This window comes from Trichoderma harzianum (genome assembly GCF_003025095.1).
Source record: "Trichoderma harzianum CBS 226.95 unplaced genomic scaffold M431scaffold_22, whole genome shotgun sequence".
In the NCBI taxonomy this organism is placed as follows: Eukaryota; Fungi; Ascomycota; class Sordariomycetes; order Hypocreales; family Hypocreaceae; genus Trichoderma; species Trichoderma harzianum.
In genome coordinates, this window is record NW_020209270.1 from 74,683 (window position 1) to 90,729 (window position 16,047).

The 16,047-nt window shown below is 46.8% G+C and overlaps 7 protein-coding genes across 7 annotated transcripts; 5 read left to right on the top strand and 2 right to left on the bottom strand.

Moving 5' to 3' along the window:
- The first annotated feature begins 1,035 nt into the window (after positions 1-1,035).
- M431DRAFT_127335 (hypothetical protein) lies at positions 1,036-2,292 on the top strand. The gene is made up of 3 exons (XM_024912330.1): positions 1,036-1,156; positions 1,222-1,513; positions 1,572-2,292. Exons 2-3 carry the CDS (start codon positions 1,294-1,296, stop codon positions 2,084-2,086), a joined length of 735 nt encoding a protein of 244 aa, XP_024768476.1. The 5' UTR covers positions 1,036-1,156; positions 1,222-1,293; the 3' UTR covers positions 2,087-2,292.
- A 124-nt stretch (positions 2,293-2,416) lies between these two features.
- Positions 2,417-3,869, bottom strand: M431DRAFT_127339 (hypothetical protein). The gene is made up of 2 exons (XM_024912331.1): positions 3,127-3,869; positions 2,417-3,070 (listed from the first exon to the last, which is right to left on the bottom strand). The coding sequence occupies exons 1-2, from the start codon at positions 3,650-3,652 to the stop codon at positions 2,523-2,525; spliced, it is 1,074 nt and encodes a 357-aa protein (XP_024768477.1). The 5' UTR covers positions 3,653-3,869; the 3' UTR covers positions 2,417-2,522.
- Positions 3,870-4,365: 496 nt separating this feature from the next.
- M431DRAFT_500741 (hypothetical protein) lies at positions 4,366-6,716 on the top strand (the record flags this gene model as incomplete). The annotated part of the gene is made up of 8 exons (XM_024917945.1): positions 4,366-4,476; positions 4,549-4,661; positions 4,740-4,849; positions 4,944-5,160; positions 5,216-5,653; positions 5,712-5,980; positions 6,032-6,575; positions 6,635-6,716. 8 exons carry the CDS (start codon positions 4,366-4,368, stop codon positions 6,714-6,716), a joined length of 1,884 nt encoding a protein of 627 aa, XP_024768478.1.
- On the bottom strand, positions 6,538-7,630 carry M431DRAFT_535255 (hypothetical protein). The gene is made up of 2 exons (XM_024920951.1): positions 6,622-7,630; positions 6,538-6,571 (listed from the first exon to the last, which is right to left on the bottom strand). Exon 1 carries the CDS (start codon positions 7,562-7,564, stop codon positions 6,866-6,868), a length of 699 nt encoding a protein of 232 aa, XP_024768479.1. The 5' UTR covers positions 7,565-7,630; the 3' UTR covers positions 6,538-6,571; positions 6,622-6,865.
- A 915-nt stretch (positions 7,631-8,545) lies between these two features.
- On the top strand, positions 8,546-10,196 carry M431DRAFT_99074 (hypothetical protein; the record flags this gene model as incomplete). Its single annotated transcript, XM_024925109.1, has 5 exons — positions 8,546-8,712; positions 8,768-8,851; positions 8,910-9,093; positions 9,151-9,543; positions 9,600-10,196. The coding sequence occupies 5 exons, from the start codon at positions 8,546-8,548 to the stop codon at positions 10,194-10,196; spliced, it is 1,425 nt and encodes a 474-aa protein (XP_024768480.1).
- Positions 10,197-12,014: 1,818 nt separating this feature from the next.
- Positions 12,015-13,538, top strand: M431DRAFT_546055 (hypothetical protein; the record flags this gene model as incomplete). The annotated part of the gene is made up of 1 exon (XM_024921196.1): positions 12,015-13,538. One exon carries the CDS (start codon positions 12,015-12,017, stop codon positions 13,533-13,535), a length of 1,521 nt encoding a protein of 506 aa, XP_024768481.1.
- Positions 13,539-14,691: 1,153 nt separating this feature from the next.
- On the top strand, positions 14,692-15,923 carry M431DRAFT_546057 (hypothetical protein; the record flags this gene model as incomplete). Its single annotated transcript, XM_024921197.1, has 4 exons — positions 14,692-14,971; positions 15,028-15,302; positions 15,368-15,417; positions 15,533-15,923. 4 exons carry the CDS (start codon positions 14,692-14,694, stop codon positions 15,921-15,923), a joined length of 996 nt encoding a protein of 331 aa, XP_024768482.1.
- Positions 15,924-16,047: the final 124 nt, after the last annotated feature.

The following is a 16,047-nucleotide window of genomic DNA, read 5'->3' on the forward strand; positions in this document are numbered from 1 at the left end:
TCTAGAATCGAATAATAACAAGTTTCACAAAGTGCTTGCGTAAGTATATAGAGGCGAAATGCGTAAACATTGGTCAATTATTTGACTACCTGTGGCCACCTGTAGCCCTCAGATTCACAGAGTCTCTGCATTCCAGCATGTGGCTGTACGTAGGCATTGTCTTTTTGGTATATATGAGCATTACCCGGGCTGCAGCTGCAATGGCCCATTAGACTGTCTTGCATTATTGGGGAACAGCATTTCCTGTACCAGACGCTACTTGGACCCGGATACGCGAGGGACTAAACGCCCGGATACATGAGCGGATACACTAAAAATAGAGACTGCATCTCCGGTGAGCAACAAGTATAGTACGTATAAGACATAAACACTGTACTACTCTGCCAATTGTTCTACCCATTTAAACAGGCTATTCTTCATCATGGCCTACTTATTATTATCCACGAATGGACACTGTGTTTTGGGGCAAAGATTTGGCAGGCTGTAAGCACTTATTCATGTAAACTAACAAATGTGCTTCTGAGCTGCGATGTCATCTCGTTCAATTCAAGCTTAGACAGTATTTCATCTCATCTAACATTCAAAGCTTAAATGGATTTTTAAATTTACGATCTGATAATATCTATAGTAGCACGAATTATAATTAAATTCCAATGCCCACTGCGCATCACTCTCACATAGTGTGCAACTATTTATACCTTATATTTGTTTTCGCTTCCCTTTAATCTCTCGTTGGAACATTTAAATAATTCATCTTGCAATTCGAATTGCTGTATGTATCGATTCAATCGCCGGTCTCGGCTCTTATTCATCATTCTCCGGAAACGCCGCGTCATTAATAATGGCGGTTTGGTCAACTCATTCTGGCCCCGCCACCTGATTACCCGATTAGGAAACCTGTGATGCTGTAAGGCCGTCGTTTCAGGCATTCAATCCAAGAGCAAAGTTGTATTTAAGTCGCGACAATTCTGGCTTTCCGAGAAAAAGATTTCTCTCTCAGATTCATCAGGATTTCCAACAATCATCAACAACCATCCAATTTTATAATTGAATTGAAGAATCCGCATCAAAAAAAGTTCAATTCACTTCTTCTACACTACCTTTACCTTGTCGCTGCCTGAATTCTCGATTTCAAGGCATCGCTGCCTTTTTTGCTGTGAGTATCCGCTTACGTCATCGCACCGAACCCATCTCTAACACGGTCAACCACCACCACTCCAGACACATATATCTTATAAAGCATAATAATTCATCTTGAATAACATTAATTTGTTATTACATACATTCATCACAATGTCGGCAACTCAAATTCAACAGAACGGCTGGACCTCCGTGCCATTGGACCCAAGCAAGCTCTTCAACGGCGAGCCATACAAGAACGTCCCAGGACCGCTTCTTGTCGCCGACATCAAATTCCCCAATGATGATCCTATCGTCGCTAAAGTCCAAAGCTATGCCAAAGAAAAGCTACCTATCGAGACTTTCAATCACAGCATGAGAGTATTTTATTTCGGTATGAAAGCTCAAATACCCAATAAGTATGTCTGCATAACTAACATACCTTCACATAGCCAGCGCCATTGTTAAACAACAATTTCCCGAGCATGCCGACACATTCTCTCCTTCAACTCTTGCTCTAGTTTCCCTCTTACATGACATTGGTACTGCTGAGGAAAACCTGGCTGCCACCAACATGTCATTTGAGTTTTATGGAGGGTTCAAGGCCCTCAACCTCCTTTTGGAGCTTGGAGCCTCCAAAGACCAAGCCGAGGCTATTGCTGAGACTATTATTCGTCACCAAGATCTTGGCACAGTTGGCAACATCACGTTTTTGGGTCAAGTTATCCAGCTAGCCACTATTTACGACAACGCTAGCAACCACCCATATGTCAAAAACATTACGCACATCATTCACAACGACACTCTCAAGGATGTCATCAAGGCCTACCATCGCACGGGGTGGCTTGGATGCTTTGCGAAAACAATTGATCGAGAGGAGGAGCTCAAGCCGTGGTGCCATAGCACTCACATTCCTGACTTCTCCAAGGTGATTCTCAACAACAGCTTTATGCAACAATATGAGTAAGAGCCAGGTGTCTTTTTCTTTTACGGTGATATAGTCTTACACAAGCCATGCGTCATTGGAATGCAAGAGATGGAGAACCTACGTGTGAGATGTCTTAATTCTACACACTCCTTGTGATAAAAAATAAATTCTTAACGTGTTTGGGGTAAATGCCCTCTTTCACTCAGTCAGTAATAGATACTAAGAATACAAAGAGCATATCATGCAACTTTGATGCCGCGGCTAGTTGAACTGTTTCTTATGCCAATTGACATAGGCTATTAGATTATTTAGTCAAAGCTGTTTTGGTTCATCCACGCTAATATTGGTGAATAACAACAGTCAATAATGGCAGGCTATAGAAACAAGATTGAGAAGGTGGAGATTGAATCTGAATGAGCTTTATAAGTTCGTGAATAACTATATGCGGCCGGAAATTTTCCCAAGTTATAGCCTCTCATTCTGCAATCTGCGCCGGTTTTCCATCCCATGCTCGCTTCAACAGCTCTCTTACTGCGTCCTTCTCAATCGTTCTAGGACTCCAAAATGGCTTCTGTAGCAGTGTTTCGACTGCCAAATCAATACCTTCTTCTTTCATTCCAAGATCCTTGAGGCTATAAGTAATCCCCAGTTTAGATAACAGTTTGTTCAGGCCATTGACAGCATTCCCATCGCTATCCGGGATATTTTCTGCCAACTCTCTCATAACTTCGGGGATACTTGGGGCTAGATATGCGAGCGCATGAGGCAAGATAATGGCATGCGTTTCGGCGTGAGGAAGATTAAAGGTGCCTCCAAGGACATGACAGAGTTTGTGATGCAACGATACGCTGGCCCCGGCAAGGCATTTGCCACAAAGCCAAGCACCAAGCAAGGCATCTGAACGTGCGGCGATATCTTTGGGATTTTGCATTATTTGGGGCAGCGATGTAGCCAAGGTCTGTATGCCTTTGATGGCGAACGTGCTGGTGATCGGGTTGGCGTCTGGAGCATATAAAGCCTCCACTATATGTTGTAATTGTGTCAGAGATTGCGGGTATAGCTTGTTTGTGTCCACATACCAGCGTGGGCCATAGCATTGAGGCCACTTGTTGCACTTATGTTTGTCGGCAGTGTCAATGTTAACTTCACATCGTAGATGACTACTGCGGGTATTGCCTTGCGATCAACGTGAGTAACTTTTACCCTATTCTCCGTCTGGCCCACAATCGGCGTCATTTCACTGCCTGCGTATGTCGTCGGAATGCAGATATGAGGCAACCCCGTCCGAACAAACAATGCTTTACCAAGGCCGACAGCACTGCCACCGCCAATTGACACAAAACAGTCGGCATCGACATGGGTGGAGTACCCCAAAGCCTCTTCAGTGACCTCTTTGGGCGTGTGCATAGTGACTCGGGTGAATGAGCCAGCAATCTGGCCGCTCAAAAGTTTGGCGACATCGTCAACGTAGAATGCCTTGCTGGGCGTTGTGAGGATGAGTGGCTTGGTACAGCCAAGCTTGGAGAGTTCGGAGGGGAGTTTGGAAAGGCTGTCTTCTCCAAAGAGGACTCTTTGGTTACTTTCATTGTACTCATAAGAAGCCATTTTTGGGTGACTTGGGAAGTGCTTAATATAACGGTCAGTATGAGTAATAAGTACATGTAGTCTTGACGACAGGTAAAAGAGCTAATTGTCAATGACGGAGAGAGGCATCTGCATCTGCATATATATATGTGCCTGGATGGCGATATGTCAGCTTAAAGCCAAAACGTAAATCTTTGGGGCTCAAACGCTTTAGCGCATGCGTCTTTTGCGGGTGACCAAGCTATGACACAGGTTAAACGTTGATGCATTCAAGCATTTCGTTGTCATGAATCAGCGCTTAGTAAGGTCTGATTCCGATCCACCGAGCTCATTCATTTTCCTTATGAGAGAGATAACTCAGCGTTTCATTCACAACGTGATTAAATAGCCTCCTATGGGCACAATATCCATTGAAACCGAGGCAAATCGCATACCGAGTACCTACATAATCTGATCTGATCTTTAAAAAACGAAATTGCCGTAAATGAAATGGCCAGCTACAGGGTAGCGAATAAGATCAAAATGTGTTCCATTTCCAGAGCAGAATGTGGTCACGTGCCGGACATTGGCCGTGAGCCATCTGTCCGCCTGTCCGAACTCAGCATTACTTCATGTTCTTATGGCTCTCAATAATTCACCAAAATCAAGGGATATCGTTGTGATTCAGAAGACTCCAGAAGACGGCTCTCTAGGCAACGGGGCGTGTGCCAGGTCGAGTTGCCCAATGCCTGCAAATGTCTTCACAAGTCACTCCCACCGTTCCCACAGCCCGAGCTGAGCCACGAGAAGGCGAGCCAACCAAACAGCCGAGACGAAGGGCCTGCAATGAGTGCAAGCAGCAAAAAGTACGAGATTTGTGGATTATTTCATTTTCTTGATTATTCTATGTATCACCAGTGAGCTTACAGCCTTTGCAGCTTCGATGTGATTTGGTGGCCGGCGACAGCGCCCCAAGTACGTGCTCTCGGTGTCAGAGACTGAGTCTTGCGTGCAAAGTAGACACCGATTTCCGAAGGACACGGAAGAGAAGGCAAGCCTTTCGAAATGGAAAACGTCTAGTTTTCTGAGGAACAAAGAGTCGTCTAACATAGAACTCATTCATATTTAGGAAATCCTTTGAGCTGGAGAATGAAGTCAGAGAGCTTAGACGTCAATTAGCCACCCGCGAAACTACCAATGCTGCTCTTGAATGGCCAATCCTAACTCCAGCAGCTCCTTGTGAGTATATCCAGCTCTTTCCGCTGATACATCACTGTTTATTGCTGGCCGGCCATGGTAAACTAACATGAATGCCCTGCTTGATGCGTCGTAGCGGAGGCGCGCATTAGTGAGGCAGCTGTATCATCGGTATCCGGGGCGTCTGGCGTATCACCAGATCCAAAAGAAAGCTCTCGCGTTCCGGGGCTGACTACACAGCCTGTCATAGACCAACCCCAGGCACCACGGAGATCGATCATTACCATTCCAAGAGCCAGGAAACTGGGCAATGTTGAGCTCTCTGTCGAAGAGATTGACGAGCTGTATCTCATGTGAGAAAGAAATGCCGGTGTCTCTTGGTTGAGAATAAACTGACGTTAAACACAGTTATATACTTCACTACCACCCATATCTACCATTTTTGGATCCAAGCACCTCGCTTCATGAATACTACGAGTCGTCTGAGCTCCTTTTTTGGTCCATCATTTCTGTCGCCGCCCGGAGGCTCCAGAGCCATCCAACACTACTGCCTAAGCTTGCGAGAAGCGTCACCGACTATCTATGGAAAACACTTCGCTCTATTCCATATTCACTCCGAGCGGTGCAAAGCCTGGTGATTCTCTGTACATGGCCTTTTCCGACAAGCAGCAGCACTGCAGATCCAACGTATATGCTAGCGGGCATGATGGTGCAGATTGGAACGCAAATGGGGCTACATCGCGCTCTCAACGCAGAGGACTTTGTCAAGGTTCCTTTGCATCTCAGCGTGTATGAGTACTCCGAATGGGTTAAGACATGGGAAGCTTGCAATATTGTCGCACAAAGGTGAAATCGCAATTCTCCAAACTCCACTTTCGTCACTACAAATCTAATGCTCTCACAGCGTAAGTGTCGGATGCGGCCTGCCAGCTACGATACAAATGCACGATTGGTCCCTCACGGTTGCACCCGAGTCGACAATGTCATCACCTCACGATATTGCTCTGAGATGGCATCTTCGCATCGAGCAATTTCGATATAGAGTGTCCCAAGCACTGACATCCAATGCTCTCGACCCTGCCGGATTCATGTCAGCTCGTGAGCGGTTATCGTTGTACCGACTTCTCAACGCGTCCCTCGTGGACTTGGAGCGCGAGGCAATAAATATGACGCGTAATGGATTCGCCCCTCTCAAGCCCGCCAATTATGCTAACGACTGCGCAGCCATAACTCGTTACTATCTCGCCGCCGCCCGCCTTCATCTCCACTCATTCTACCTCTTTGACGAACCTAGTGTCGATGGATACTCCGATCGCATCGTTGTATTATACCAAACTGCCTATTCACTGATAGAGCAGTGCCTCGAGATGGATAACCAGGAAAGTGGATTCTTCCATTACTGCCCATTCTTCTGTTACCAGGTGTTTGTCTCTGCGGCCTTTATCATTCTCAAGGTGATGATGAATGGGTATTTCGAAAAGCTACTGGATATTGAAGCTGGAAAAAGACTTCTTGATGCCGCCATATCGTCATTGCGAAAGATGTCGGTTGCGAATAACGATCTCCCGGGCCGTCTCAGCGACGTCATTGGCTTCTTTTGTACTCTACCGGATCCTCGAGTCATTAGCGGTGATTCCGTTGATGACTTGCGCCTGCGTGTTCGAAATCGTCTGAGCATGAGCATTGTTTACGACTCGCTTTGGGAATGGCGAAAACATTTCCAATCTGACGGTGGCGAGAATGAAAACTCCGATGAAACACAAGATAAGTTGATGATTCCGAATTACGCCCGTCCTCGCTAACATTGAATGCACAGCCGCTATTCAGTTCTGAAGACATGCAAGATGCTATGATGTTCGATCATTTGAGTAGCCTTGCAGATGGATTCAACTTGGGATGGCAGGGATGATAACTTCTAATGCATCGCAGACACAAAATCCACAGATAAGGTCGAGCGTGTGCCGTAGTAAAAAACGTGGCAATCGTCATGATGCTCATACCCGCTTCTATTTTCCGCATTATCTATGGACACAAAAATTTCTCAAATATCAACTAGAATTACACCTTTTCGTACAGCTGTCCTCCAGCTGCAACATCTACCGCAGTCGCCTCCTTCAAGCCTACAACTGTGAACAGCTTCTTGGGGGTAAAAGTCGGATCAATGTCAGTGATGCCAGTCTCCTTGATTCGCAAGTATGTGCTGCGTATGGCCTCATACGCTGGGGCAAGGGCCGCAAAGGGATAGATGATGATTCTGAAGCCGAGCTCCCTCGCTTCGGCCACTGTCCAGGATGGTGTAGCTCCATTCTCAACCATGTTCAAGAGAACTGGGGTTGGTGCAAGCGAACGGCACACCTCTCGCGCTTCTTCCTTGGTGGTCACGCCCTCAAGGAATGCAACATCAGCACCAGCAGCGGCTGCAGCCTTCAGCCTACGGATAGCCTCTTCGAAGCCATGTGTCTGAAGAGCATCTGTTCGGGCAATGATGACAATGTCAGACGCCAACTTGTCTCGGGCGGCAGCGGCAGCACTGATGCGCTGCTGAAAGACGTCAACGCTAACGACTTCTTTGCCTCCAAGGTGTCCACAGCGCTTGGTCTGAATCTGATCCTCAATGTGCAGACCCGCGACACCGCTGCGGTGGTATTGCGCCACCGTGCGAGCAACCATGTTGGGTCCGCCGTAGCCCGTGTCAGCGTCAGCAATCAGAGGGATGCGGGGGTTCAGATTCGCAATCATCTCAGCATGCTCTCTCATATCATTGAGTGAGGCAAAGCCCAAATCTGGCTGTCCAAGCTTTGAAGCACATGTTCCGGCGCCCGTCTAGGTGCAGTATTAGCATCACGGAGGGGCTCAAATCATGTCCATAGTGGGGAGCAACTGGGGGGTTGCTTACCATGTATAGGCCATCAAATCCGACTTCCAGAGCAATTCTGGCACTGAAGCCATCATAGACACCTGGCATGACAATCAATTCATCGCTTTCTGTGAGCATCTTTCGGAGCCGAGTTGCTGCGGGAGTGGGGGTGGCGGCATGTCCATTGTGCCCATTTGCATTTCCGTTTGTGTAAGTCATTTTGGCGAAGCTGGCGAAAGCGAGATATTAAATGGAAAGAGAAGAAAAAGCTGTTCAAGAGACTTGCTGTGAGAACTTTTTGATCCAAATCTGAAAGTTTTTATCCAGTTTTATATATCTCCAGAGTCTGAGTGATCATCAGATTTACAGTTCATCATTGAGGAGACGATCGCTCGCCGGACGGAGGGCCGACCGGCGTTTTCTCTCCGATCGGCCAGCTGACGATGCCGATCGGCGTCCCTGTTGCTGAGCGCCAGACAATAGCTCGCCCCCTATTTCCTCACCAACGCTCTACCCCAGGTTTTCCTTGATTTTAGGTCCGACAAAGTTTAATCACTGGGGTAATATCTGGGGTCCCCGCGTCCATGGTCTGCCGGTCCGGGTTACACTCTGCACTGTTGCTCTTCATCTTGTGCGTGTAAGCCTGAAAGTATATATTTCCACGATGCATCGACTGCTTTTCTTTCAAGCTTGATGTGCTCTCTTGATTCTTGCGTCCCTCCTACTGGCACCGTTGATGCTATCAATGCAAATACTTTGAACATACTTCACTCAACGCTCGTTCAAGAGACTTCACCATGAGCTCAGACACAGTCTCCAAGAGTGATGTGGCTGCTACTCCGGTGAAGGAGAACACATCTGGTCACGAGCACTTGGAGACAATGCCTGATATCAGCACTGAGAAGGGCGGGCTTGCCCAAGAGGAACTACTTGAGACACCAGAATGGCGAGCGCGCGAAAAGAGATTGGTCCGTAAACTTGATATGACCCTGCTGCCGGTAGTATGGATCTTATACTTGTTTAACTACTTGGACCGAAACAACATCTCGTATGACCCCTTGGAGAACAAACTTGTGGAATTACATGCTGACTTAGAACCTTAGTCAAGCTAGATTGAACACCTTTGAGAGGGACCTCGGATTAACCGGCGACGATTTCAATACTGCTGTATCCATCTTGAATGTTGGGTCAGTCCATACTCAAAGCATTTATACCTTTGGTCATCATTGTCTAATGAAAAGATAGATATATGCTTGCCCAGCTCCCGTCCAACATGCTCATCACTCGCATCAGGCCCAGCATTTACTTGCCTGCCTGTGTCGCCATCTGGTCATGCGTGTCAGCCGCCACAGCAGCCGCAACGAGCTATGGAGGCCTGGTTGCAGTTCGCTTCTTTCTCGGAATAGTGGAAGCTCCTTTCTTCCCAGGCGTAAGTTCCAACTGACCTTATGAAAACACGAGGATGCTGACGTCTGCCTTCTGAAAGGCCTTCTATCTCTTGTCTTGTTGGTATACAAGAAAAGAGCTTGCCCTGCGCACTGCCGTCTTGTACTCTGGCCTTGTTCTCGCAACTGCGTTCTCAGGCCTGATTGCAGCCGGTGTGTTCTCCGGTCTTGATGGAGCTAGAAACATTGCAGGCTGGCAGTGGCTCTTCATCATTGACGGCTCGGGCAGCTTCTTTGCCGCCTTGGTCGCTTTCTTTCTTCTTCCCGATTACATCGAATCCAAAACTGGTAGTGGCAGATGGCTCTTTACAGAGGAGGAACGAGAGCTAGCTGCGAAGAGAATGGCTCTTGATCGTGTGTCGCTCCCCGAAGCAGACCGATCTGTTTGGTACGGCGTGCGTTTAGCACTTAGGGATTACCGAACTTGGATATTTGTAAGTTGCTCCATACCGCACATTTATTGTCCGTGGCTCACATATTGTGCTTCCAGACACTCCTCCTTTGCTCCAACCATACTGCCTACGGATTCAACTACTTCTTCCCCACCATCGTAAGCGGCTTCCACATCGGCTCACAGACCATCACACTCGTCCTCACGGCACCCCCATACCTCTTTGGCGCTGCAGTCTCCTTTGCAGTCGCCTACTCAAGTGACCGTCACAACGAACGAAGCTACCACATTTCAATACCGATGGCCGTTGCGGCTGTAGGTTTCATCATCTCCACAGCAACGCTAAACATTGGAGCTCGCTACTTTGCGTCTTTCCTCTATTGCTCCGGTGCCTTTGCGGCCAATGCCATGGTATACTCGTGGGCTGCGAGTACGCTTAACCAGACGCCTGAAAAGCGGGCTGCTGCGACGGCTATTATTAACTTGCTTGCTCAGTTGGGTAATATTTGGAGTCCATACTTTTTCCGACCACAAGATGAACCTCGGTATGCGCTCGCCATGATACTGATGATGGTGTTTTCTTTTATTAGTATTGGATGCTCTACGTTGTTGAAGATCTTGCTGCGGAGGGAGAATGTTAAGCTACAAAGGGAGGCAGATATCTCTGGACAGAGGGTCACACTGTATACCTTGTAATTTCACATTGGAGATATGATTCATGGGGTTTATGATAAATTATGCATTCTTTTTACTCTGGCCCTCACTTGTTGATGTCTATCCTAGCATAGAGGAAGCCTTCGAAAAGAGTGACTACATGTAGCTAAAGTCCCAGCGACTGCTGCCAACGTACATGATTCTTCAAATATGCTATCTTCTATATTCCAAGCTGAACACTCCTCCCCTTTTTTCTGGTCTTTGTTTCGAGCATTTCACAAGGCGTTTGATAACCTCAGTTGCTCCTAAATTACCGTAGTAGTTGAAAAAAGAAGATTGGTAGGATGATTGAACTTTTCTCGGTATGACAAAGGATCCATGCCTTATAGATCCTTCATTCTTCGCCATCCCGCCTGTGATGAGGCCCATTTCTCTTTTCTCGAAAGGAAGAGAGCTTACAAAGATCGTAGGAATGATACGAAACGATGGACGTAGAAATGTTGTTTTACAACATAGAATGACGCAATGAATAAAATGTATCACCTAGTACAGAACAACTGGTAGTGCCGTAAAGAAGTACCTCAGAGTACATTTACATATACCTGTAGATAGTGGCCTCCAATTTGTATAGTATCAGCTAATAGCCTCTAGTTGCTCTAGTATGAGCTGGTAGCTTCCAGTTGGTCTAGTATCAGATAGTAGCCTCCAATAGTTATAGTATCAGGCAATAACCCAATATTTCTTTCATCTCTTACAATATGTTGACTTCCAGTCGAGGGACAAAGGCCTATTTTTCGGGAAAATTGGTGCAGGAGGAGTTGAGGTTTTTTTATGACTACGGGAACCCCTGGGGGGGGGGGGAAAGGGGGCTGGAGAAGATTTTTATTCGTTTGTATTCGCAGATCCAGTTGAGGCCAGATTGGGTGAGCAATAATGGTCCAACGTCAGAGATCTCAAGACGCTGGGACAGCGTCTGGGTGGAAGGGGGCTTGATGGAAGGAGGTACGTACCCCAGTATACCTACCTTATAAACTACTAGACCCATTTCTCTTGCAGGAGAGAGAGAACTTAGAATATACACACCCACTTTGAAGTCCGACTCCGAATTCCTGTTGTGTGAGACCTATACTTTTCTTACAATAGGTTGACTTCCATATATCCTACTCTCCCGATCTTCCCACTTCTCATTCACAAAGACTTGATCTTTATTGAGTAAATGATTCACAAGCCGAGCCATCAAGTTGAAGATAGACAAATGATCAATAGTTATGTACAAAGAGAGACAAAGAGGAGGATTCCTAAGAATCTCAACACCAGAGAGGTAATCATATGTTTACATCACAATAGTGCTGTCCGAATGGTGATTCCAAAGTATAGGATGCACGGCCTATACTAGAAGCTCTCTCTGTGGAACTAAAACTTTCCTAGTACCTAGAAGTATAAGAGACTTAGTTTCTTTCTATATCTGGCAGAAATGACTCATGCTAATCCTATACGATGCCAAGCTTAGTTCAGACTTACAATGATAGGATCAACCGCCATTGTAAATTAACTCTCTTATCTCTTGTGAACGTGGAAACGCAAACAAATCTTCAGTCCCACCAAATATACTTATAGATACCCAGTAGTCGTAGAAGTAATCTTTTACTTTTGTCGGAAACCGAAACTTTCTTGTGCTGAACTTTAAGAGAAAGGTCCTATATAATGGGCTGTCATTCCCATTCTAGTCTTCCGTAATCTCTTCTTTCTACACTACTCATACAGAAGCCTTGTTTTTCAGCGTCGATGACCCGCCTTCTGGAACACAGACCAAGTAAAACGAAGACCTGCAACTCATCAACCTCCCCATATTAATCTACCATGGAGCCATGCCATAATATTGAGCAACTCCCCCTGGAGCTGAGGTGGAAGATATGGTCTAAAGTTGGCGAAACAGACAGCTATACTCAATTGCTTCGCACAAACCGCCTCGTTCGATCGGACATTCTATCCCTTATCCCTGGCATAGGACTTTGTTGCCAATGTTCACCGTACAAGCCCTGTTCATGTGGCAAATATATTGCCGTCAAGAGACTTACTATCGTCGTGGAACCCGACTGCTCTCCCCAATCCTGGCTCAAGTTCTCGGTCTCAGTGATTCGTGGTCAAGGAACAACTTGGAAGGTTGGAAGTTTGGATGACATGCTTGCACAACCTCTCCGTTACCTTCGCCCAAAAGAAATATTCATCGACTTTCAAGCTCCAAAGAAGGGGTACTACCAAATAAATTTCCTGATATTGCGCGCCAAGCTGTTTGACGTTTGCGCGGCTCTGGACCTTGTTCAAGCCCAAAATTCGCGGTCACTGCATCTGCATTTCAGCGATCCTTGGGCAAATTCTGGTAGTGGCCCAAATACGCCGTTCTGGGAAAATCGACCCCGGAGCTATGGAATGAAACAAAAAGACATGACTCGCCTAATACGTGGGGGGGATCTCAGACCGCTCATATGTAATTTTAATCACCTTGGGAGACGGGATGCCTTCCTATATTTTTACGAGATGACTTTGACCCCGTTTTGTATGCATTGGGCTTGGAGGAACGCAAAGGTTACATTCGACAGGGAGCCTAAATTGAAGAGTACCTCTTTCATCACATCAACGTTTGCAGCCAGCCGACAACATATCGTATATCACGGTGTCAATGCCTTAATCCTTACAGCGTGGGCCTATACCGAACAGCTCATGCGAGAGGGAAAGATCAGAGAATCTGAAGAAGAGTTTGTGCCCCAAATCGAAAATCATGAAGACATACGTGTGAAATGGGCCTCTCAAGAGCTTCATCATAGCTCTTGGAAAAAGGCATTTGAGTGTTATCTCAACTTTACCATCGCCACCTCCGAAAGCTTTCAGCGTATTATGGATATCGGAATGTCGCAGACAGCAAATTTGCCTGAAACCATTTGGTGGCATTTGGACAACTCTCCAAAAGACGCATTCTCGGAGGAACACCCTGGATCTGCTGAAGGGGCAGGGAATATGGGCTTTGAGATTGGCACCTGGACATGGAACCATGATATCATACGACGAAGATATCACGAATGGGTTCAACTCTGGGACGATTCGCAATACGATGACTTCGATCCCTGTTTGTTCGAGTCATTTTATTCGCTCCTGGATTTGCATCATAGACCGATCCTGGAATTTCCCTCAGAGAGAGTTTCAGAATTTGAATCCATGTTGGATGAAGAGAGCGAGATTATACCCTACGAGGACTTTGAAGCACATCAGCTGAGATACATTTGGCCACTCAGCTGGAAATGGCAGCGTAGCTCGGGTTGGAAACGTCGGCGATACATGGAATCTGTAATTAGTTTGTATATGAGCTTACAAAGCCTAGCTTAGCCGTATGTAAACCGTTGAGTTGTCACATGGATCTATTTGACCACTCCTTAGTCAAGCCTACTTCTCTGTTTGCTCTTGTTTGTAGCCAGCTCTTCCCACTTTCATAGCACATCACACAGGGTTCACCTTCCCAAATTTGTCAGCTTTGTCAAAAAGTTGGGCCCGAAAAATAAACCAAGTTTTTTCGCGCAACATGGTAACGGTACAATCTTACTTCTAAATAAAGCATAAGGTAATATAACCGTGGCAACGGTTCCGGCGGAGGCTACTAACAATCAGGAAAAGTAGACTGTTGTCTCAGAAACCTATAAATATTTTCATACTCGGTATTTAGATGCTCTTGCCTACCGAAACATAGGTGATAATGGTGCTGCTCAAATTGAGAAGCGATTTGAGAACATATAGACATCAAAACTAATAGCCTGGGGTCATCTGAATGTGGTAAGATTTGAATGAAATGGTCTATATATACATACCCATATCCACATTAAGATCAGTGAGTAAATTTGACTAGCTGTACTTTATGTTGAAATATATGATCAATTGGCTTGCTTCCCTACTAGACTAGTCGGTCAGAGAGTCCCTTTTTATGCTAATTACATCTAGTCCCTTGTTATTCGGCTTGTATAGATGCCTTTATGATTACTGCCCCTTTTCGGCACCTCATACAGATAGACGTAATGTTATATTTATAATATGCTCCAATTGGATGGCTCAATAGCTCTCTGCTGGCGGCATTGGATGAGCAAGCAAATCATGTTCAGTCGTACATGCCTACCACATCAGTAATAACAATAATAATTATCAATTAGCAGTTGCTGTTTTAGAACTACCTGGTTTCTATTTACTCACATGGCCACCGCTTTATGCTTTTTATGTCACTGTAGGGATAGCGTTGTTATGATGACGACCGCTTGCCATATATTTATCTTCGCTGTGAACCCGCTCCTATTCCTTTTTCCTTCTTCCTCATCCCCATCCCCTCTAATGCCAGCGTATCCGATGCTAACTTCTGTCGCTAGTCTCACTTCTATCCGAGCGTCCCGTCCTGTCGTGCCTAAAGTACAGGTATGTACATATTCACAAGATTTGTCTTATTCTGTCTAATACAAGATTGCCAGCAACAAACCATGTCGATTCACGTCCAAGAGCCACCATGTCCATGGACAAGGAGAGGCTTGACAACAGCCTACGTGAATTGCAGGAATTTAAATTCCTTACCCGGTATGGGGACATTGCTGGGCTTGTATGGAACGATTTGAAGGTGGCCGATGCGCGATTGCCCATTTCCTCGGACAAGCCACAGGTATCACTCCCGCGGACGGCTATCGACATAATCCAAAGGATACGGGAGGAGCAAGGGCTCACGGAGGGTGACCCCGTGTGGCCTGAGTTCAGCGATGCGAGAAGGGAGATGGGTCGGTACGGGACTCACCGTAAGTAGATCACATTCACACTTTGTCATTTACGTTTCAGCTAAACAGCCCTATAGTGATCGTATTGGCATCATACCTCGTACACCGGATGGATATCGAGACAGTCGTCTTCGCGGTCGAAGTATACGCCAATCGGAACCAGATATGTCACTGGGCGAGACCGGATCCAAAGGCCGAAGGCCTCGACAAATCCGTGGCGGCGGAACTCTTTGTCCAGGCCCTCGACAAAGACCGAGCCGACCTCGAGTCCGAACTCCCCGACAATTGGTCCGATCATAAGGGGAAATGGGGCATTCTCATCGACCATTTTCAGACGTCCAAGGTACAGAAGGTAAGTATTGTAGCACCACGCTCTGCGTATACAATATGTCCAGTTATCTAATGCGATGAGACTAGTCCGGCGAGGGGCTATGGGAGGTCAAGGACACTGGCTCTGGTGCCGTTAGGTGCCGTTAGATCCAGGGCGGTCCGAGAAGCATCCGAGAGCCTCACGGACTACGGCACTTTCTGGAAGCTTCACATCTCTGCTCAATAAACCCTCTTCGATTGGAGGCTGTTTAGCGCCGAACCGGAGGCCCGCCATCCATCCGCCGCGGAGTTCGCCAAAAGGGGCCGATCTTTTTCGGACCCTTTCCAGTATATGCCTGGCACTCTTGGCGCCCTTCTGGACGTCACGGGTCCTATATCGACAAAAGGCGAATCTCCTGACGATGTGAAGGAGGAAGTTTCTGGACCGGCTGCGAAGACACCAACATCCGGAGAGAGGGAGATGCAAGCGAGGTTAAACCTTGCAAAGCATTTCCTCAATGCGAGGACAAAAATCGCCAGCAAATGCAAAGGTAATGCCGAGGAGGTTAAGAGCCACTTCGCCATTTTCCTGACGGATGCCCTGGCCAAGCTTAAGCAAGGTGCCACCAGGCTGCGGCGCAAGGTCCTGAAGGCGAGAGCCTAGCGACCCAGGAGCGATCGAGTGGAAGGGAGGGAGGGTATCTCGTTCGCTTTTGCTTCCCCTCCCCCCCCAGCGTAAGGTAGGTTGAGGTAGGTCCAGCGAGGGAGATGGGGGAAGGGGAGGCTAT